This window comes from Trichomycterus rosablanca, chromosome 1 (assembly GCF_030014385.1).
Source record: "Trichomycterus rosablanca isolate fTriRos1 chromosome 1, fTriRos1.hap1, whole genome shotgun sequence".
NCBI lineage: Eukaryota > Metazoa > Chordata > Actinopteri > Siluriformes > Trichomycteridae > Trichomycterus > Trichomycterus rosablanca.
The window spans coordinates 62,515,909-62,540,132 of record NC_085988.1 but is presented as its reverse complement, the minus strand read 5'-3'; the positions used below and the strand labels follow the sequence as shown (position 1 = coordinate 62,540,132).

The window sequence follows — 24,224 nt, the reverse complement described above, 5'->3', positions numbered from 1 at the left end:
GACCAACTAGGTAGGAGTGTCTAATAGAGTGGACAGTGAGTGGACACGGTATTTCAAAACTCCAGCAGTGCTGCTGTGTGTGATCCACTCAAACCAGCACAACACACACTAACACACCACCACCACGTCAGTGTCACTGCTGTGCTGAGAATGATCCACCATCTAAATAATACCCGCTCTGTGGTGGTCCGGTGGGGGTCCTGACCATTGAGGAACAGGGTGAAAGCAGATTAAAAAGATAGGTAGAGAAACAGATGGACTACAGTCAGTTATTGTAGAACTACAAAGTGCTTCTGTATGGTAAGTGGAGCTGATAAAATGGACAGTGAGTGTAGAAACAAGGAGGTGGTTTTAATGTTATGGCTGATTGATGTATATTACAATGGCTGTATGTTTCTGTTCTGAATGAAGTACAGATTTCTCACAGCATGAGATATAAGAGTAAGCCGAGTAGGAATGTACCATTTGACTGACATGACTAAATGCAAACCAAATGGGGTGTGTAATGCTGAATGCTTTAGCGATATTAGGTAGATTGAAGTAATGTGTTGTATTACTTTGTAAGTACTTGATGTGTGCAGAATATCTGAATGTTTATGTTGCATGTCTATTTATTATACTTATATTTGATGGGGCTCTGTTGAATTAAATACTTGTTTGTAATGTTTTGACTGACAAATGATGAGAATGGGTATTTTTAACCCTCTTGACAGCCATGCTAGACCTTTGAACCTAATATGTGGAGCCACTGGTAACAGAACTCTACATTCTCTGTGAGAGAAATAGAAATAGCTGGCGGGATGAGGACGGGAGGGAGACTGGTACAGAGTGATGGGAAGAAAGAAAAAGGAAAGTGGGCTTTAAAAGCGTGAATAAAGTGTGGACTTGTTGCCAAATCTTCTGCCAGTTACCAAACAAAGCATTCACTTTGCATAGACAATCAGGCTCTCCCCCAACTCTCTTAAGGAGTTCTTACAGTTCTTGGTATTCACTGAAGTTTAAGCAATAGTTTGGCTAAAATCTTATTTATATGGTTTTACTTTTAGCCCAAAAGGTAGTTAATCAAGCCAAAACAAGTTTCCATGTTTCACTTGTTTAGTTTTGTTCTGAGGCTAATGTAGCTAGCAAATAAATTAAGCTAATAATTTCCAGTTTAGCACTGTGTATGCCAGAATCATCACACACTTGTCTGACAGCACATAGAGTTGTTTACTAATCTCAAAAAAAAAAAGTAAAGTGAAGAATTATATTGTGAAGTTGCAGCAGAGTAGGCTAGGTGGTATTGTACAAAAATTTGTATCATTCTGATGGTACATCATGCATGTTTTGTTTTTTGTATGACTTTTTATATGTCTGCGGCTGATTTTTACTGTTATAAGTACATAGAATATAAAACACTTTCATTTCACCATGTATATAATGAAGGTTTTGAGCTTTGCTTGGCCCCACAAAATGACACAATATATGATGGAATCAGTACCCGTAAAACAGGTGCAATATATACGTTTAGTATTAATATAATATTTAAGTATTATACAATTACCTTTAGCTCTTCCTTTAATAAATAAAAGGAAGTTTGCAGTCTCCCAGTCACCACTGATGAAATGCGCTGTTATACTGCGGTATGACTCCACTGATTGTACAACTTAATCACAGGTCTGTTGTAGAAAAGTGGACGACTATATACGTATATATATATATATACAGTGTATCACAAAAGTGAGTACACCCCTCACATTTCTGCAAATATTTCATTATATCTTTTCATGGGACAACACTATAGACATGAAACTTGGATATAACTTAGAGTAGTCAGTGTACAGCTTGTATAGCAGTGTAGATTTACTGTCTTCTGAAAATAACTCAACACACAGCCATTAATGTCTAAATAGCTGGCAACATAAGTGAGTACACCCCACAGTGAACATGTCCAAATTGTGCCCAAATGTGTCGTTGTCCCTCCCTGGTGTCATGTGTCAAGGTCCCAGGTGTAAATGGGGAGCAGGGCTGTTAAATTTGGTGTTTTGGGTACAATTCTCTCATACTGGCCACTGGATATTCAACATGGCACCTCATGGCAAAGAACTCTCTGAGGATGTGAGAAATAGAATTGTTGCTCTCCACAAAGATGGCCTGGGCTATAAGAAGATTGCTAACACCCTGAAACTGAGCTACAGCATGGTGGCCAAGGTCATACAGCGGTTTTCCAGGACAGGTTCCACTCGGAACAGGCTTCGCCAGGGTCGACCAAAGAAGTTGAGTCCACGTGATCGGCGTCATATCCAGAGGTTGGCTTTAAAAAATAGACACATGAGTGCTGCCAGCATTGCTGCAGAGGTTGAAGACGTGGGAGGTCAGCCTGTCAGTGCTCAGACCATACGCCGCACACTGCATCAACTCGGTCTGCATGGTCGTCATCCCAGAAGGAAGCTGACGCACAAGAAAGCCAGCAAACAGTTTGCTGAAGACAAGCAGTCCAAGAACATGGATTACTGGAATGCCCTGTGGTCTGACGAGACCAAGATAAACTTGTTTGGCTCAGATGGTGTCCAGCATGTGTGACGGAGCCCTGGTGAGAAGTACCAAGACAACTGTATCTTGCCTACAGTCGAGCATGGTGGTGGTAGCATCATGGTCTTGGGCTGCATGAGTGTTGCTGGCACTGGGGAGCTGCAGTTCATTGAGGGAAACATGAATTTCAACATGTACTGTGACATTCTGAAACAGAGCATGATCCCCTCCCTTCGAAAACTGGGCCTCATGGCAGTTTTCCAACAGGATAACGACCCCAAACACAACCTCCAAGATGACAACTGCCTTGCTGAGGAAGCTGAAGGTAAAGGTGATGGACTAAACCCAATTGAGCACCTGTGGCGCATCCTCAAGTGGAAGGTGGAGGAGTTCAAGGTGTCTAACATCCACCAGCTCCGTGATGTCATCATGAAGGAGTGGAAGAGGATTCCAGTAGCAACCTGTGCAGCTCTGGTGAATTCCATGCCCAGGAAGGTTAAGGCAGTGCTGGATAATAATGGTGGTCACACAAAATATTGACACTTTGGGCACAATTTGGACATGTTCACTGTGGGGTGTACTCACTTATGTTGCCAGCCATTTAGACATTAATGGCTGTGTGTTGAGTTATTTTCAGAAGACAGTAAATCTACACTGCTATACAAGTTGTACACTGACTACTCTAAGTTATATCCAAGTTTCATGTCTATAGTGTTGTCCCATGAAAAGATATAATGAAATATTTGCAGAAATGTGAGGGGTGTACTTACTTTTGTGATACACTGTATATATATATATATATACTGTATATATATATATATATATATATTTGCACTTCCAGCTTGCTTTAGTGGTAGTGGCGGTAGTAACGTCGCTTAACCGTTTGCTTTTGTGCAACAACCGTGCCCCGACAAACCGTACAGTATATAGTGTTTTAATCTGAGTCATAACAAAAAAAAAAGAAAATGTATAAACTGCCGACACGTCTCATTTTATTGCTGTTTTTGTTTATTTTTTCCACCATATCAAGAAAACGTCTCTCATCTGTTAACACTGTTGTGCTAACGCTTATGCTAATGCTACAAGTGAGCTGTATCTAATCTGCACGGCGCTCCATAGTGCTTTTAGCGGCGAACAATATTAAATGATTGGCATCCTATTAAAGCCTACAGCTGTTGTATTAACTGTGCTACGGTGTGGCGGTATATGAAAAATCCATATCGTACAAGGAATCAATGCTGGAATACCAAATGTACCGTCATACCGCCCAGCTTTAGAGCAGTGGCATATTTTCCACTGTTTCACCTCCTATTTATTATACTTTTTTAAGATGCTAATTGTTGCAGTTTGCAGGAGAAATCTTTACCTATTATTGCTTCATACAAGACTTAAGCTGCATAACAGATCAATAGAAAACAGATCAAGCACAAAACACTCTCTGTCTACAAAGCCAGGCTTTTGTAGCATGTAAGAATGAGCCACGACATTGTCTTGCTGAAATAATCATGGGTTACTTTCCAGGAAAGATGTTGCCTTGATGGAATAATATGTCTTTTAAAAAAAGCCTAATATATGCCTCTACATCAATGATACCTTCATAAATATGCAAATTACCCACAACTAGGATGCAAAAAATGAGATTTAGGGCAACTTCTAACATGCCGTTTGCAATAGTTAGATGTTTATAATGTCCACAATTGTACTGCTTATTCTTAGTGGTGTGTAGCAGGTTATGAGAGTGTTATATAGAGTGAGAAAGATGTCTTCTTTTTAAACAGGGCTTGGACTAAGTGAAACAGAGGCAGCATTGTAAGAGACACCAGTTCTACAGGGGTTATGACTTTTAGAGAGAGGAGTAGGACATTGGGGCTTTTAAATATAGGAGAATTATTTATAGTAGTGGGAAATTAGTGCCAGCAAATACTACTGCCACCAGACACATACATGCTGTCCCAGTCTGAGACCTGAGTCATGGGTTAGAGAGAATGGCTCTAGGGAGAATGCAATGTCAGAACTCTTGTCATTGCACATATGTAAAGTGCTTATATAGAACACAGATTACTATAGATCTGGCTGTACTAAGTTGACAAGGCACAGTAAGATGTGTAGAACAACAACCTAAATACATTTTGGGGTATATTTATTTTATTATTACGTAATCTTTTAATATTTAGAAATATGTATTTAGTGCATACTACTTTACTAAAAAGTACACAATTGAGGCACAACATTAAAACCACTGACAGGTAAATTTAATAACATTGTGTTGTTACAGTGCAACCTGTCAAGGCATGGAATATGCTTGGCAGCAATCAGTGACCAATCAGTTATTGAAGTAGGCAAATGTAAAGATCTGAGCGACTTTGACAAGGGCCAAATTGCGATGGCTAGAAGCAGCATCTTCAGAATGCAAGTCTTGTAGGTTTTTCCTGGCAAGCAATGGTTGGTACCTGCCAAAAGTAGCTCAAGGAATGACAACGAGCCAGCATCAGTGCCATGAGCGCCCAAGGTTTATTGATACGCATGGGAAGTGAAGTCTAGCCTGTCTGGTCCAGTCTTACAGAAGAGCTACTTTAGATAAAAAGACAGACAGACAGACAGACAGACAGGTTGATAGATAGATAGACAGACAGACAGATAGACAGGTAGGTAGATAGATAGATAGATAGATAGATAGATAGATAGATAGATAGATAGATAGATAGATAGATAGATAGATAGGTATATACACAGACAGACAGACAGACAGGTAGATAGATTTATAGATAGATAGACAGACATACAGACGGATAGATAGATAGATAGATAGATAGATAGATAGATAGATAGATAGATAGATAGACAGACAGACAGACAGACAGACAGACAGACAGACAGACAGACAGACAGATAGACAGGTTGATAGACAGGCAGACACACACACACACATTTATATAAGGGCACAGGAAGAACATGCAAACTCCACAATGAAAGAACCCAAGCTCTTCTTGCTATGAGACAAGACACCCTAATACATACTAAAAGTACACTATGTGGCTTCTCCCTCCTTCCTTTCTGCTTGACCATATTTCATAGACCCCATTTTTCTTTCTACTTACTGTCTGGGTACTTTTTATTAAAACGCTTTCTTCTTTGTTTGCCTCTTAGTCAGTTCTTCACCCTCCTCTCTCTCTTCTGTAGACCTCTGATTGTAGATGCTGATCTAAACCATGCAATTAGAGTATTGCCTTAGTTTCCTGGGGCCAGTCTGTGGCCAAGACTCAAACATTATTATTTCATTACAGATCTTCACTGAACAGGCCTAAAGCAAACAAGCAGATAAAGAGAAGCAAAAAGAAGGGTGGGGGTACAGAATTGGGAGAGTTAGAACAACAACAAGGCGGTGCATAAAAAAAACCAACTGAACTTTGACAAAGACAGGGGATACATAGGAAAAGAAAACCCTGTTGCCAATTCTTAACAGAGCAAACAAAGACTCTACATATTGTGTATATATACAGTTATGATTGCATTTTTTAGATAAATGGATCCATACACCCTGCTAGGCAGACCATCTGGATCATCCATCCATCCATCCAATCATTTGTCAGTCCATCCATTCATCCATCTATACATCAAGCCTACCAGCCATCCATACAGACATCAATTTTGCCTACCAGCCATCCATTTATACAGATAGACAGACAGGCAGGCATACAAACAAACAAACATAAGTCATTGATCCAGAAAGGCAGAGAGCCAGGTAAATAGACAAACAAATGGACATCCATCCATCCAGATAGACAGACAGACAGGCAGACAAACAAACATAAGGCGTCCATCCAGAAAGACAGTAAGCCAGGTAAATAGACAAACAGATGGACATCCATCCAGATAGACAGACAGACATACAAACAAACAAACATAAGTCATCCATTCGTCCAGATAGACAGGCAGACAAACAAACAAACAAACATAAGTCATCCATCCAGAAAGACAGTAAGCCAGGTAAATAGACAAACAGATGGACATCCATCCAGATAGACAGACAGACAGGCAGACATACAAACAAACAAACATAAGTCATCCATCCAGAAAGACAGCAAGCCAAGTAAATAGACAAACAGATGGACATACATACATTCATCCAGATAGACAGGCAGACATACAAAAAAAACAAAGATAAGTCATCCATCCAGATTGACAGTAAGCTAGGTAAACAGACAATCATATGGACATCCATAGAATTATCTATCCATCCATCCATCCATCCATTTGTCCAGATAGACAGACAGACATACAAACAAAACATACATAAGTCATCCATCCAGAAAGACAGTCAGCCAGGTAAGTAGGCAAACATATAGACATACATACATACATCCAGATAGACAGACAGACAGACATACAAACAAGCAAACAAAGTCATCCATCCAGAAAGACAGTAAGCCAGGTAAATAGACAAACAGATGGACATCCATAGATTTATCCATCCATCCATTTATCCAGATAGACAGACATACAAACAAACATAAGTCATCCATCCATCCATCCATACTTTAATCCACACATCAAGTTTACCAGCCATTCAGGCAGACAGACAACTAACAGCCAGAGAGATATCCAGTCAGCCAACCAGACATTAATCTAATCAGATAAACAGACAGACTGTACTTTTTTAGTATTCCTGTATTGAATATTAACTGTTTGTCAAGGTTCTCAGCCATCTAAGTAAATATAAATATCTAATAGTAGGTAAAGTTAACTCATTTAGTTTTATCTGTGGTTGTTCTGTACCCATTGCAGACCTAGGGGCTTCATACTTGCCGCATTAAAACTTAAAAGTTTAAGTGAATATATCTAAAATACAAATAGTCTAAAAATTTCTAGTAGAATGGAGAAACCTCCTCAAAACAAATGTACAAGTAACACAAGTCAGTTGTCCTACTATTACTTTGTTTTATTATGTACTATCTTGAGGTAAATTTTGTTGTATTGATTTTATTTGAAGTCAAGCCTCATACCTCACTTTGCCGCCGGTCTGGCTGTCTCTTAGACTCATTTAGCGTGACAGTTACCACCTGAGTCTCATCACTTTGGCTTGGTGTAGACATTGCTTTTTGAAGTCTTAATCCTGAATGTAAACATGGCTTGCTCTTCTCTAACCTCTCTATATGACCTCTTGTATAAGATATTAGCTTGGTAAAAAAGTCAGTGATCACAGCAGAAATATAATGAGCACATGTACTTTGGTTGGTTGAGCAGCTAAGGCAATTATCAAGTAATGCTTAGGCTGAGCACATCAGACAGGCAGTGTTTAAATAGTTTTAGTGACAATGTCTGAAAAAAAAACACATGTAGTTTTAAAATAATCAATGTCTTTACAATATCTTCACTGATGGCTTGTCTTATTGATGTAGATGTGCTTTTGTACAAGATTTTTACATGTATAAGGGTGGCATACGTCTTTTAAAATGGCATTTTCATGTTGTTGAGAATTGTGCGTAAGAATTAAAGTGATGACATGCTTTGGGACTAATGACATCCAGTGAAACTGACACATTTACTATATATAAGACAAATGTGTAACTTAGTGGTGCAGCAGAAAAAGAATTTGTCATATACTATATTGCCAAAAGTATTCGCTCGTCTGCCTTCACACGCATACGAACTTGAGTGACATCCCATTCTTAATCCATAGGGTTTAATATTATGTCGGCCCACCCTTTGCAGCTATAACAGCTTCAACTCTTCTGGGAACGCTTTCCACAAGGTTTAGGAGTGTGTTTATGGGAATTTTTGACCATTCTTCCAGAAGCGCATTTGTGAGGTCAGACACTGATGTTGGATGAGAAGGGCTGGCTCACAGTCTCTGCTCTAATTCATCCCAAAGGTGTTCTATTGAGTTGAGGTCAGGACTCTGCAGGCCAGTCAAGTTCTTCCACACCAAACTCGCTCATCCATGTCTTTATGGAGCTTGCTTTGTTCACTGGTGCGCAGTCATGTTGGAACAGGAAGGGGCCATCCCCAAACTGTTCCCACAAAGTTGGGAGCATGAAATTGTCCAAAATCTCTTGGTATGCTGAAGCATTAAGAGTTCCTTTCACTGGAACTAAGGGGCCGAGCCCAACTCCTGAAAAACAACCCCACACCATAATTCCCCCCCTCACCAAACTTTACACTTGACATAATGCAGTCAGTCAAGTCTCTGACTGGCAACCACCAACCCAGACCCGTCCATTGCCAGATGGAGAAGCATGATTAGTCACTCCAGAGAACACGTCTCCACTGCTCTAGATTCCAGTGGCAGTGTGCTTTACACTACTGCATTCGAAACGCTTTGCATTGCGCTTGGTGATGTAAGGCTTGGATGCAGCTGCTCTGCCATGGAAACCCATTCCATGAAGCTCTCTACGCACTGTTCTTGAGCTAATCTGAAGGCCACATGAAGTTTGGAGGTCTGTAGCAATTGACTGTAGCAGAAAGTTGGTGACCTCTGCGCACCTCAGCATCCGCTGACCCCGCTATGTCATTTTACATAGCCTACCACTTCGTGGCTGACGTCTTTCGTTCCCAATCACTTCCACTTTGTTATACTACCACTGACAGTTGACTGTGGAATATTTAGTAGCGAGGAAATTTCACGACTGGACTTGTTGCACAGGTGGCATCCTATCACGGTACCACGCTGGAATTCATTGAGCTCCTGAGAGCGACCCATTGTTTCACAAATGTTTGTAGATGCAGTCTGCATGCCTGGGTGCTTGGTTTTATACACCTAAGCTCTTTCACGTTATTCAGGGTTGTACTTAATCATAACATTTTTCATTTTTTCTTACTCCGTACTCTTTCTGCCATCTTTCTTCTTCACTACGAATGCCTTTGTAACTCCAGTTGAATTATGGGATAGATTATCGGACCGCAAGTGTGCTGTGTTTGCATACTTAAAAATGGCTGCCCATGCAGTAGGGCATCCGGGTACTTTTCGTGTACTCTTTAATGAATACTACGTATTCAGCCACACTACCTGCTCTCGTGTTCAGTATGGAAGTATGCGATTTCGGACACAGCCACACAGTACAATGAACTTCTTTTTCCACATATCCCAGCTTGTTTGGAAGCTGGGGTCAGAGCGCAGGGTCAGTCATTGGTACTCGACCAGTAACCAACAGAAAAAGCATTGTTCACATTTCCAGGCACCCATACTTTGTGGTCTATAACTCTAAAAGTACTCTTTATGCTTACCCTTGTTTCCTTTCCCCCATCCTCACCTCTTAATTTTTCCTTTTTTTCCAGGTGCCATGGTCAAAGAGAAGTTGCACAGGAAAAGCTGTGTTGTTGACTGGGCAGTATATACCTTCAGATACAGAAGTTCAGCTTTACCAGAGAGTGCTAGAGGAGCAGGGTTACCAAGTACACCAGGGACGCTACGCTGAAACCAGCGCTACCCTCTCACAAAACAAAAAAGGTGAGCATGAGTGTAAATGTGCCCTTTATAATCAATGAGCTCAGTTGCTTAGCCAGACCCATTACAGACTGATGTATACAATCAATGAATGCTTCCAATGTTTTGGCAATACTTTGGGGAAGATTCTTCTTTGTTTCAGCTTGACTGTGCTTCTGTGCACATAAAGCACAAACCCCTAACCTAAACCCTCTTCGAACAGCTCTGAAATACATTGGAACATCAGTCGTGAGACAGGCGTTCTTGTCCAACATCAGTGCCTGGCCTCACAAATACTCTTTTGACAGAATGTGCACAAAGTCCCACAGGAACTGTCCAATTCCAGAGGAGTAGAGAATGAATGGAGGAGATTAAACAGCTGGAATGGGATACAAGCTCATACTTATACAACCCATGTTATATAGGTGCTATTCATAAGGGAAAATAGATCAGGGGTTTTTCTTTAATAGACTGATGGTTTAGGTTTGTTTTTTCAGCTCTAGTCCTGCATCACATTTGACTTCCTAAAATCCCCCGTGAACCTTTCCCTCCCTTCCTTCCCTCCACCACAAGGTTATAAAATCCCTCCAGAGAGTTGATTGTAATAGAATGACTAAGTCACTCTAAAAAGCTAATATTTTACTTGGAATGATGTTAATAATTGACAATCATTTTAGGATATACTATTGTGTTTAATCAGATAGTAACTCATTCCATGAATACAATAAGTATTGCTATATTTCGTAAATGCTAAAGAAAGTAGTTATAATGAGAGCTAATTTTTATAGGTGCATTTTATTATGCATTAAAATAACCACGAGTCATTGAAATCTGTGGTTTAAAAAATGTAGTGTAATATCATTCACTTGTTTAATGGATGTGATGTAATGCCCTGTGTGTGAAACCTAAGGTTCAGAGCAGGTGCTTGTAAGTGTTTACTCATACTTGGTGTGTATTTACTGTGTGTTTAACCCAGACGTCGGCTGTAAGCTGCTACACGCCGGTCAAATTGACTTGTGGAACAGCTGACCGCATGCTAGCCTATCACAGCCACAAAACACACACGACTGTCAATGTAATACTGACAGTAACAGAAGTAACTTCTCAGGTTGAAATTTAAAGTTTATACACTTGTAAAATACATGTATCGGTTTTTTAAGAATGAGGTTTTTAAGGATTTCTACGGTGCTCGGGTGCGCGGTCTGTTACGCCAACCCAACACCGCTTATATATGGGTTCAAATTTCTGCAGTGTGATTGCCTGGCTGGGCGTCTAAACAGACATGATTGGCTGTGTCTGAAGAAAAGGAGGGCGGCTGAAGTCACGTCTGCGTAGACGTCTGGCCACTGCTAAAATAGTTTCAAACCCAGTTCTCAGCAGCCTTTCCAGGGTATTCCTGCCTTGTGCCTAACGATTAGAACAGATATTTCTTAAGTTTGTAATGGGTTTTCTAAATTTGCTGAGTCAAAATGTCCTTATAGCAAATAATAGATTCCTATTTTGGTGATGTAGAATTTCTATAGTAATTTAGTTACATCTGGTGACTTTTCTGTGTCCATATAAATAGTTGGTAAAACTGCATTTAAAAAAATATAGTGTCTCAAAAAATAGTGTGGCTTATTATATTACTCATTACAAAGGTTTTGGTAATTAGTGTTTTCACACCTATTTTCTAACACCTCCTAAAACCAGGTATGATTTGCATATTGTCAACAATGCCAAGTCCCAGTTGTTTATGCTAAATTATTTTTTTGCTCTCAGATCATGGTCTGGGTATTTTACATACAATAAAATGTTGTTATGTACAATATATAAGCATTTAATTAATCTTAGGACTAATGCAGTTTTCCCCTCTCTATGGTTTACCATTTTCACTATTTTACAGCAGAATTTAAACTGTGTTTCAAACAGAGCAAATTAAGTAGGCAGCACCAGGCTCAGTTTGCATAAGCCAGAGATTTATTAAATCGAGTGGCAAATTCACACTGAGGACCATCACGCTCATATATCCAGCTCACAGTGCCATTATGTTAGCAGAGCGAGGTTGTACAAAATACCACTTTCAGGGGGTGTCATTTTATTTTAAGGGTTATTTTTTTAATATTTTTATTTCCCTTACATTAATGTACTTTAGTTAAAAGCATTAGACATTTTTATTTATCCAGTCCTTATCAATAGTTGTAGTAATTTTAGTGTATGTTACTATGTTACTGTTGCTTTAAGAAATGGGTGTGTGTGTGATGTTTTGGTAATAGCAATGGCACTATAAGCTGCGTTTGTTTACAGTATGTTGAGCCCAGACTAAACATCTCTAGTCTTGCTGTAAATAAAGTTCAGGCCTTGCTATAATAACCCCAAGTTCACACCTTATTTTAAACTTAAACTACCAAAGTATTTCTATTTTTTATTTGCAGAACATTTATTAATGTATACATAGACTGCAAAATGTTTTATATGGAATTCTACTACTATTGCACAGCTCAATATAGATAAAAGACTACTTGTATCTGAAGGAATCTTATCGTATACTTCTTATCACTGTTTTGTAATGGTGCAGCTGATATGTCCTCAAAAGTGTTTTGATCCTTGCCGCTGTTCATTTTCTGTGAGGCATTTTCTAAAGTCTTCCTAATGTCTGCTCTGGTTACTTCATTTTACTCCCACCTCCTACAACATGCAGAAGGTAATCTGGCACCTCTAACTTAACCTTAGTAAGCAAGTGAATGAATGTGTGAGCTTGTGTTAAGGTGTGATTGATTGGCATCCTTTCCAGGGTTTGATCTCTGGTGTTTTTGGCTGACATCAAAACCACTTCAACCATGACCAGTATGAAGCACTTAGTAAAAATAAAATAACTGAACGGCTTGCACTATGTTAGGAAATAGAACTAATCAAGTAAAACATGAAAGTAAGGTTTCCTGAAGATTCATTTCTAACAGCGATTGTGAAACAGGACTTCATCTAACATGTGCCTGACTTCACATTTTGACTAAATGTCACAAATTCCCAAAGACACACTTCAAAATCTTTTGGAAAGCCTTTCCAGTATAGTTAAGGCTGCTATTGATTTTTGGAATGGGATGTCCAGTGTGAGATGTCCTTATAGTGTTTTTTTATAAGTTTTGGATGAGGTAGTATGTTTCCAACCATTTATTCACAGAAATGAATAATTTGAATGTTTTTCTTCCTGCTTAAACTTTTCAAACTGAACATAATGTTCTATTTTCTAATTCCCACTGTGTAAGGCTAGACTGAAGCCTTTGTACTTGGTGTAGCTGAGTTGGATCAGCTATCATGCATGGGATAGTACTGGACATGACTGGCTTTTTAAAGCTCTCTTGTTTTGGTTCATATTTGAGTGTACATTACTGTAAATAGAAGGAACATGTTACTAAATATAAAATACAAATAATTGAAGGGGGTGAATGACAATAGGTCTGTATAAACCAGAACATTTTAGTTGAAATTTAATACACATTTAATATTTAAGCAAGACTAACAGTAGATTTCCCCTAAGCTCTCAGGTTTTGTGCAGCACTTCCTGTCATTCACAGCATATGGCAACACACACACACACACACACACACACACACACACACACACACACACCAGTGCTTGGACTCAACACAATACACACAGCCCATTTCCTCCAGCTTGGCTGACCACTGCAATTACTCCCAGATGTGTTTCCTTGTGAAGTTCACTTCAGCTTCTTTTAAAGGATAGCAGATTCCACATGCTTCTTCAAACACATGACTGATAGTGTCTTCAAACATCAGAACAAGCAAAAAGGTTGCAATAAGAACCTAAATATTTTTCACCTACAACATATTTTGGCTACTGTTGCACTGGAAACTAGCATTAGCAACATTTGCTAGATTCTGGATAACCTTGCTGTTTGCTTTTACCTCTCTATTACAGGCTTGTTGCAGCTGGATAATTGAGAACATAAGGCCATGTGCTTTAAATAGGGGGAGTAAATGCAAAGTTTATGACCATGAAGAAGTCTAACTTCACCTGGTGGATTTTGTCCTTTTTTTACTTTGTCCTTTTGTCCTTTTTTACTTTGTCCTTTGTCCTTTTTTTTGTCCTTTATTACTACTAGCCCCCTTTTACTAATACTTATAAGTTATACAAAATAGCATTGTGGCAAGAACCAAATATGGTACAATACTGCAATGTTTTAGTGTTGGTATCAACCTGTGTGCTCTGAGAGTCACATTCACAAGTAGAGAAATAAAACATTACCAATCAAAGGTTTGATTATATCTAGTGTTCTTTATTTCCATTATTTTTTGTTTTTAGGATGAATGATAACGGCATTTAGTTCATTGTTTATTTACCCTTGGAAATAATGGGTCTAGGCAGTTGGTATTCAAGGTGTCAGTCCATCACAGAAAAACACACACTGCATTCACTAACTCACGTTTGATCCCCAGGTGGGGCGGTCCGGGTCCTTTCTGTGTGGAGTTTGCATGTTCTCCTCGTGTCTGCGTGGGTTTACTCCGGGTGCTCCGGTTTCCTCCCACAGTCCAAAGACATGCAAGTGAGGTGAATTGGAGATACTAAATTGTCCATGACTGTGTTCGATATAACCTTGTGAACTGATGAATCTTGTGTAATGAGTAACTACCGTTTCCTGTCATGAATGTAACCAAAGTATAAAACATGACGTTAAAATCCTAATAAACAAACAAACAAACACTAACTCACTCTCTCACTTACTCACTCACGCACTCAAATTCAAACTCAAAGGTAGTTTTACTTTCATGACAAATGTATACATTCGTATTGCCAGATCTTGGATACACATTTAGGAAATGTAATAAAAAGAAATAATAACAATGGGCAATATACAATATGTAAAAAAGTTACAGGTATACATATAAACATTTAAGAAAAACAGTGCAAGTAGTAACAACAATAAAATATATATGAAATAAAATAACAATAAATTATTAAAAGTGACAGTAATAATACTAAATGGAAGCAGTAATAAGAACAAAGGTGTGTGTGTGTGTGTGTGTTTTCACCCACTATCCCTCACCTGGTGGCAGGTGTGTGTGTAGAGTGCTGCCAGTTTGCAGCTCTCTCTGTGCTTCCCCAGTAGGTGGGGCAGTTTGTCTGGGAGGGAGTTACAGTCTGGGATGATTTTATTGAATTTAAAGAAGAATTGGGATTGAATGTGGTGGTACTTGGTGCATTGGGTGAGGAAGTGCAGCTCTGTCTCTATTCTATTTAGAGTGCAGTGCTGGCACAGCCTCTCCTCTCGGGGCAGCCAGGACAGTGTGTGTCGCCCTGTCTCCACAGCCAGGTCGTGCACACTCTGCTGTCTGTACCTCGTCCTTCACTCACATATTCACTCACTTCTAGTGAACATTTTGAGCAGCCCAACTACTTTTCTGCTACATTTATTAGAGATTAAAGGAAGTACCTGGAGGAAAGGGCAGTGGTAGCTCAGTGGTTAAGGTACTGGACTAATAATCAAAAGGTTGCCGGTTCAAGCCTCACCACCACCAAGTTGCCACTGTTGGGCCCCTGAGCAAGGCCCTTAACTGCTGTGTTACCTAAACTTTCATCTGCTTCAACATTATAGAACTTTCTAACAACACCAATTTAATAATTTATGTTGGTGTAGGAATATTCTTTTTTTTCCTTTTAAAAAAAATGCATTTTCTCCCCTTTTTCTCCCCCTTTAGCGCGTCCAATTGCCTGATTGCGTCATGCTTCCTCTCCACCAATGCCGATCCCTGCTCTGACCGAGGAGATTAAAGCTAACCCACGCCCCCTCCGACACGTGGGCAGCAAGCCGTATGCATCTTATCACCCACACATTGACGAGTGTTGTGCCACCTAGCGCTGTGTACGGAGAGACACACCCTAAGAGCACTCTTTCCTCATCTCTGTGTAGGTGCCTCTAATCAGCCAGCAGAGGTCGTAATTGCACCATTCTGACAGAGAGAGACCCATATCCGACCTAGTCCCGCCGATCTGAACAACAGGCCAATTGTTGTTCATGTAGCCGCTCAGCCTCAGCCGGGAAGGCAGAGCTGAGATTCGATACGATGTATTCGAGATCCCAGCTCTGGTTGCAGCGTGTGTTTTTACCGCTGCGCCACCTGAGCGGTGGAGTAAGAATATTCTTACCTAGCGGATTTGTTGCATTCTTAGAAAACCTATGTGGGAATAAGTCAGTAAACAGTAAACTAGAAAAAGAACAGCTGCAGAAATCATCACAAACCCATGACTGATATGATATAATGTAGTTCTATCCTTACACATGTATGTAAACTTTTGACCTCAACTGTATGTCTTTCTTTCTTTTAACAGATGGTCAGGAGTGGTCTTTGCTGATATGTCTTAAGGGAGCAGAAAAAAGTTGCTTCAGAAAGATTAACTTTGCCTATTCACAGCCATACCAGAAGGTAAGTCCATCCATAATTTTGTTCAATGATTTAAAATCCTATTTACAATATAGCATGATTTAAAAGTAACTATTGTTTTGCTTAAATAGATAAACACATGGAAAATGTTAACTTCCTGCCCTGTGTTGATAGAAGTGAAATCATATCTGGCCAGCACATCAGGAGGCAAAAATATTTATAGAAACAGACCTCAGTGTGATTTGAACCCAGAGCTAAGGCAGCACTCTCTCATGTTGTGATCTCAACTCAGTCTGCAAATAAACTTCCAAATAAAGCCAATACAGCTAACTTAGCCTACCATGCTACTGTTACTGAGTCGAAAAGCTAATCATAGTGACTGACAACATCCAAACACTGGCTGTTGCTTACTGTCACAAGTGAGAGCAAGATTCTCAACCCTTTCCATGTGAAGGCCCAACTATTTATTACTATTTAATACAATAAATACAATACAATAAATACATTGATAATTATGTTTACATTATTATTTAATTGATAATAAATTGTATGTTTTATGTTGGCCTGAGGGTAGGTCTGGGCATCACTAGAGGGTGCTTCATTGCCCACTTTTAATACACACTCGAGTCACATTATTATGACCACTTCCTACTTTTGATGGTGGCAGCGTGTAGCTCTTGAAGGAAGTCATGTTTCGTGAGCTGGCTTGGTGGGTATATAAGGTGTGCGATAGGCTGTCTGCACATATATCCCTTGTTGCTGTCATGGGTAAAAGTACCGTGGGTAAAATTGTCGTCCCTGGGGCGGATGGGTTCTTCCAGCAAGACAATGCGACATGTCACACAGCTAGAAATGTCCGACATTGGTTGGAAGAGCATGACCAAGACTTCCAAGTACTACCCTGGCCCCCTTATTCCCAAGACTTAAACTCAATTGATCATCTGTCGGACCACCTCGTTCACACGCACCCTTCAGCAACTGTGGGATGCACTGCAGTCAGCATGGCTCCAGATACCTGTGACAACCTACCAGGACCTTATTGAGTCACCCCCAGCCCGTCTAGCTGCTGAACGTGCTGCTTACTCTGGATATTAGCTGGTGGTCATAATAATGTGACTCGACTGTGTATTTATAAGTAAATAAAAAACACAGCAATGATTTACTAATTATTATTTTGACCTATATATAAAAGGTACAAATACAAGATATTTAATGTTTCAACTAATCTTTTATGTAAAAAAATGTTTTGTAAATGCTTGACCAAAGACAGATTTTTATAGTTGTGAAAGTTAATTTTCCCCCATTATTGCTTGATTTAATAATGCAGCTACTCAACAGTCCAGGACCTGGACGACTGTCTTATAACCGGCTTCATAATGTCCCATACATTATAATAAGAGGCAGGTCTAGACTGCGAACAGGCCAGTCTAGTGACTGCAGTATGTTATTACAAAGCAATCATGATATTATTATTATTTATTTATTATTATTAATTATTCAGTGATTATTAATGATTTTTCAAAACTGAAATGCCTTTTGTTTTCTCATCCAAGGTCAACATTATACCAGCATTTGTTGGGGCTTTTTTGGACATGGGTGGAGTCTGTCGGTTTCTTATGCATAGCCACGGATCAGGTGGGTAAATGTGTAAGTCAGTAGGGTTGCACAGGATATTGAACCTGTACAACCCGTAATATTAATTAATGATTGACCTTATTATTATTATTAGTAGTAGTAGTAGTTGTACAACCCCAAATCAGAAAAAGTTGGCATGGAAAATGCATATAATAAAAAACACAGAGCTTCTTACATTTACTTTGACTTTTATTTGATTGCAGACAGGATGAACCTGAGATAGTTCATGTTTTATCTGCTCAACTTCATTTCATTTATTAATAAACATCCATTCCTGCATTTCAGGCCTGCAACACATTTCAAAGCAGTTGGGACTGTAAAGCATTTACCACTTTGTAATGTTGCCATTCCTTTTCACCACACTTAAAAGACGTTTTGCACCGATGATACCAAGTGATTTAGTGTTTCAGCTTTTATTTTGTCCCATTCTTCCTGCAAACACGTCTTAAGATGTGCAACAGTACAGTGTCATCGTTGTTGCATTTTTCCTTTTAAAATTCTCTATTGGGGACAGGTCAGGACTGCAGGCAGGCCAGTCCAGTACCCGTACCCTCTTCTTTCGTAGCCATGCCTGTGTAATGTGTGCAACATGTGGTTTTGCATTGTCTTGTTGAAAAATGCATGGACGTCCCTCTAAAAGATGACATCTTGAAGGCAGCGTATGTTGCTCTAAGATCTCAATGTACTTTTCTGCATTAATGCTGCCATCACAGAAGTGTAAATGTTCTGTTTGGAATCACATCATTATTTAGTTTTTTTTTTTACCTCATTACTAGCCCTAAATTGCCCCCATCCCAACTTTTTTTTAAATGTTTTGCAGACCTGAAATGCAGGAATGGATGTTTATTAATAAAGGAAATAAAGTTGAGCAGATAAAACATGAAATATCTCAGGTCCATCCTGTCTGCAATCAAATAAAAGTCAAAGTAAATGTAAGGAACACTACATTTTTATTTTATTTGCATTTTCGATACTGTCCCAAATTTTACTAACAGTCAGGACTGTTGAGAGAACAATGAATTCTAATCTCTCAGAAAATTAGGTAAGATACTAAAATTCTACGAACTTGAAGATGAAGTGTGGCTAAAAATAAACATCCAATAAAGAATCTGTGGCAAGATAAAACAAGAACTTCATGGCTGACAACTAGCAGTGCAAATTGTTGGGGTAAATGCAGGATTATTCACTTCAAGTTGGGCAGCTATTTAAAAATAACCAAGTTAGTTTAATCAAGGGGCGGCATGGTGCTTCGGTGGGTAGCACTGTTGCCTCACAGCAAAAAGGTTCTGGGTTCGATCCCCAGGCGGGGTGGTCTGGGTCCTTTCTGTGCAGAGTTTGCATGTTCTCCCTGTGTCTGCGTGGGTTTCCTTCGGGAGCTCTGGTTTCCTCCCACAGTCCAAAAACATGCAGTCAGGTTAATTGGAGACACTGAATTGCCCTATAGGTGAATGGGTGGGTGTATGTGCGTGTGTGTGTGTGTGTCTGCCATGCGATAGACTGGCTCAGGGTTCAGGGTGTTACTGTGTGCCTTGCGCCCATTGACACAGGTCACAACCGAGAGATGAAAGCACACAGACATGAAAAAAGGAAAATAGAACAGGAACTGGTATACTGTCTTGGCAGAGACACAAGTTAAACAAAGGGATATACAGTAAATGCAATGATTAGGGCAAGGCTAGAACAGCCATGGAAAAAGCGTGCATTACACCACCCTGACATTAATTTTTTTTTTTTACAATTACATGCCATGTTATGCTTTATTTGTTTTTGAATATTTTGTCTTCCATAGTAAGATTTCAGCCCTTCAGTACATTTACATTTTCGGCATTTAGCAGATGGTCTTTTCCAGAGCGACTTACAGAAGTGCTTTCATAGTGAACATGACCTTACTCTAGTTTAAGTAGACAACAGTCCAAGAATATAAATCTGCTGAAACCCTGTTAGAACCATTTTTGTTCAAGAAATGAATAAGAGCATTAGTAAGTAAGTACATGTCAGCTTAAGTGCTTGGTAAAGAGGTGGGTTTTTAATCGTCTTTTGAAGACAGCAAGAGACTCAGATGTTCGGACAGACAAGGGAAGCTCATTCCACCCCTTGGGTGCAAGTACAGAGAAGAGCCTTGATGCTTGTCTTTCTCGAGTTCTGGGTGAAGGATCAAGTCAAGCAAGACTTGTGGCTCGAAGGTTGCGTGGTACAGAGCGGGGTTTGATTAGACCTTGAAGGTAGTTTGGAGCTGGTCCATTTTTGGCTTTGTAGGTGAGCATCAGTGTTTTAAACTGAATGCGTGCAGCTACAGAAAGCCAGTGAAGAGAACGCAGCAGTGGGGTGATGTGGCAGTGTTTAGGTTGGTTGTGGTACCACTATTGCCATATTAGTACAGTTTTGTTGGCATGGAACATTTACATTTCTGGCATTAAGCAGATGCTTTTAACCAAAGCGACCTCGAATACAATCCGAGCAATTGAGGGCTAAGTGCCTCACTTAGGGGCCCAAAAGTAGTAACCTATCAGTAAAGGGACTTGAACCAGCTACCACTAAACAGACCAATTGAACAGTCCACACACATTCCTAATTACATTTACATTTACATTTTCTGCATTTAGCAGACGCTTTTATTCAAAGCGACTTACAGTATTGTGACAGTATACAGTCTGAGCAGCCTTTCGGTTACTAGTCCAGTTCCTTAACCGCTAGGCTACAACTGCCCCTACAACTAATTAGAACTTTCTTTATAAAATGAGTGTGATCCCTGAATCTGTGCCTGGTCTGTTATTACTAAGAAAGGTCACGGGATGTTCTAAATATATGTCACATAATCTTTAAATAATCCACTCACTCTCAGTTATTTTCCCAAACAAACAGAACAGCCAGATAAAAGCCAGCATATTGTGAAGCTCTTTGAAGACAATAATGACTATTTGTGTTCGTTTTCGTGCTGAACGATTTCACAGATTAAAGATGTAGTGATTGATTTTGATTTTTGGCCTACTGCCGGGTAGCCATGCTGTTCTCTGTGAATTAGGGCCATTGTGTTAAGGACTGGAACAATATTCTTTCCTGTTTAGCAGCCTCCCACTATACACTAGTTCTGACTGAGGAACCAGTGTTTGTAAGCAGATTTATACATTTTCCATTAAAGAAGGCTATTATTTTTCGAAGTACCAAGCACAGTTTGGTTAGCCAAGTTTGACTTGAAATTATGAGTTTGTATAGTGCTATAGATGAAGTAAATATACACTGTGTATAAAAGGCTAGCTATAAGGTAATAATTATACATGTTATGATTTATAACATTTGTAATGGGTATATTTACATGTTAGGTTATAACTAAAAAATAATTTTTCTGTCTTCCTGGAGATTACAGGTAGAGTCTTATAACACTCACCTTGTGCATTGGTTTCCAGTTAAGATTGCACTGAATGTTTTGCCTTGATGTCCTCTTTTTGTGATGGAAGAGGGTGCGATTGATGAGAGGGAACTAACCTGAGTTACTAAAGCTCTAGGCTGATGAAAGTCCAACACAAGACATTAGTCTCAGAAGTGCCCTTGGTCATCTTGTGATGAAATAGACTGACTAAAATCAACATTGGATCAGCCAGAGATGAGTCAAAAACACCTATCAGCGGTAGTTGATGGACTGTCTGATGCTCAACAGACTTCTCTGTCCCAGGAAAAGTAAAGGTTGCGGATTTTAGTATGCATCTAAAGCCAAACATGACAAACTCATTGCATATCCTGAACATAGAAATTAAACAAAAAATGGGCTGTTATTGTAGAAATGACATATAGCATGACGTCTTCTAGGAATTCTAGTCTCTTAGATTCTTAGATCCAGTTGTGTAAAGCAGGCTTCTTCAAACTTTCTTTAATAACATGTTGTCCATGATTTTTTACATGACTCAGACAATACAAACATCTTACTCTCTCTCTCTGCTCTGTACAATCTGGTCCCATTGTGGTTTACAAGATGTAACATAAAGCCTCCACAAGGGGGCATTGACATACAAGTTCATTTTATGTTAATGTGCCTGTTAAAATTTGTTTTTGTTTAAATTATTATTTTTCCCTGTGACCCTGGTATAAAGGAATGTGCCTTTTAGATGCTTCGTCTTATCCATAGAGATTCAGATGCTTAGCTTTGTCTGGAATGCCAAAATCCTTATCTTTATGGCAGTACATGTTTAGGATCAAATGGCTGTAAAACCCAGGACATCTGGACCTACCTAAATTTACCTAGTAATTATTTTGGAGGCAATTTTGTGCTGACCCATACATGCTACAAAACACATCATTTCCAAATGCAACAGCTACCAGACTGACGTGAAGATAGCAGTTGCCTTTTTAAAATTCCTGCTCATGCAGTCTTATGGGACAGATTAATGCACTTGGAGAGGACATTAACTACAAACTTCTATTTGGTCTAAGAGGGAAAAAAAAATCCATCTATGAACTTCTGGTCATAGATGGCTATGCTATGATCAGACATCAAACTTGAAAGCTTGCAGTTATATGACAAATATGTTTGTGCAAATTAGGAACCCTACACAGAGTACAGACGATTTTAGTCTTGGCAGATTTTGAACTTCCATTCTTAGTCAAAAGAAAAAAGGCTTCACAAGGGTATGTTCTGTACACAGAGAACTGCATTCATAAGCTTTATTTAACAATTCAAGACAATAGAGTATTTTATAACTTACGACATTGTTTTGGTAGTATTTATGAACATATTCGACTGATAGTAGACAGTAGTTATAAACCAATTTTTTTGATAGTAAACAGAAGTTATGAACACATTTCTGATTGTAGCCAGTAGTTAAAAACAATTCATTTGTCATTAGTTATAAACATTCATTCATTGTCTGTTTTACCACCACTCAATCCTACTCAGGGCCAAGATAGCACTGTCACCTCACAGCAAGAAGGTCCTGGGTTTGATTACCAGGGGGAGTAGTCCGGATCCTTTCTGTGTGGAGTTTGCATGCTTTCCCTGTGTCTGTGTTGGTTTCCTTCGGGTGCTTCGGTTTCCTCCAACAGTCTAAAGACTTGCAGTCAGGTTAATCAGAGATGCAAAACTGCCCTAGGTGTAACTGTGTGTGTGTGTTTGCCCTGTGATGGACTGGCAGGGTGTTTCCTACCGTTTCCCCACATAATTGGACCCACCCCAACCCTGAAGAAGGAAGAAGCTGTGGTAAAACAGACAATGAGTGAAAAAATACTTACTCTAATTCTCACGTCTTTACTAATTAATTACATCTTTGCTTTATTTTCAGACACGTCTTTACCCATAATTCCATCTGCCTGTGCACCATCCAGAACAGGACCACAAGGAAGTGCTTATCATACGAATGATATCTGGTTAGTTTCAGCACTTTATATGGAAACCTAAAATTATTTGAACAATTGTATTTTTATGACTGTCATACATTTTTACCTTCTTTTCTGTGCACTCTTGTCTTTTAGGAGTCTACCAGCCCGGTCAGTCTCCTCAGCTAGTCGAGGCCTGGTTGCTTTAGTAAATGTGTATGTCTTGGTAACGTCATTGACACCCTTTACTGCATTCCTGCACCATACAGGCCTGGTCAAGACACACCTGGATAAAAACAGTCATGTCACCAAGGTAAACTACTTTACTTTACTAAAGTACTGCCATTTTGCTACATTGTAGGTGTTTTCCCCTGCAAAAATATTCATTAGGATGGAAATTACATGCCTTTGTTAACTAACTAAAAGAATAGAAGCACTAATTTCTTCTCGCTGATGTGGAATCTTTTAGAAAGATTTACATAGTTTTAAAATCTTTTTAAAGTTCACATAGTAATTGGTCGTGTCTGAGAGACTAAGAGAGAGCTTATAGTCTGGATTTAGCACCATCTGATTTCCAACTTTTTGGACCTCTCAAAGAAGCTTTAAGGGAAAGAAGATTTTCATGTGAAAATGCAGTGAAAGCAGCGGTGCATCAGTGACTACGCGCTCAACCAAAAACATTTTTTTCTGATGGCATTAAAAAGTTGGTACGATGCTGGGAAAATGCATTGGAAGGTGACTGTGTAGAAAAGTGATGCAATTTGTTTTTGAAATTCTTAATAAATAGAGTGAAGTGCGGAAATATATATACTGTTGCGAGCGTCCGTCTTGCGTCTCCCCTGGGGTGCCATGCCTGCTTATGTCACCAACGTACGCGCTGTATTCCCATAATTCAATGCACCCACGACCGACACAGTAATAAGGATTAAAATAGTATTAATGGTTAAATTGTAATCTCTCAAAAGTAA

At 39.3% G+C, this 24,224-nt stretch overlaps 1 protein-coding gene across 1 annotated transcript in view; it reads left to right on the top strand.

The window, feature by feature from the left end:
- cped1 (cadherin-like and PC-esterase domain containing 1) overlaps positions 1–24,224 on the top strand; it is a 97,034-nt gene that overhangs the window by 6,264 nt on the left and 66,546 nt on the right. The window contains exons 2-6 of the mRNA XM_063005189.1: positions 9,787–9,958; positions 16,265–16,359; positions 17,871–17,952; positions 23,223–23,307; positions 23,413–23,569. Of these exons, the coding sequence (XP_062861259.1) occupies positions 9,787–9,958; positions 16,265–16,359; positions 17,871–17,952; positions 23,223–23,307; positions 23,413–23,569 (591 nt within the window). The remainder of the gene's footprint in view (positions 1–9,786; positions 9,959–16,264; positions 16,360–17,870; positions 17,953–23,222; positions 23,308–23,412; positions 23,570–24,224) is intronic.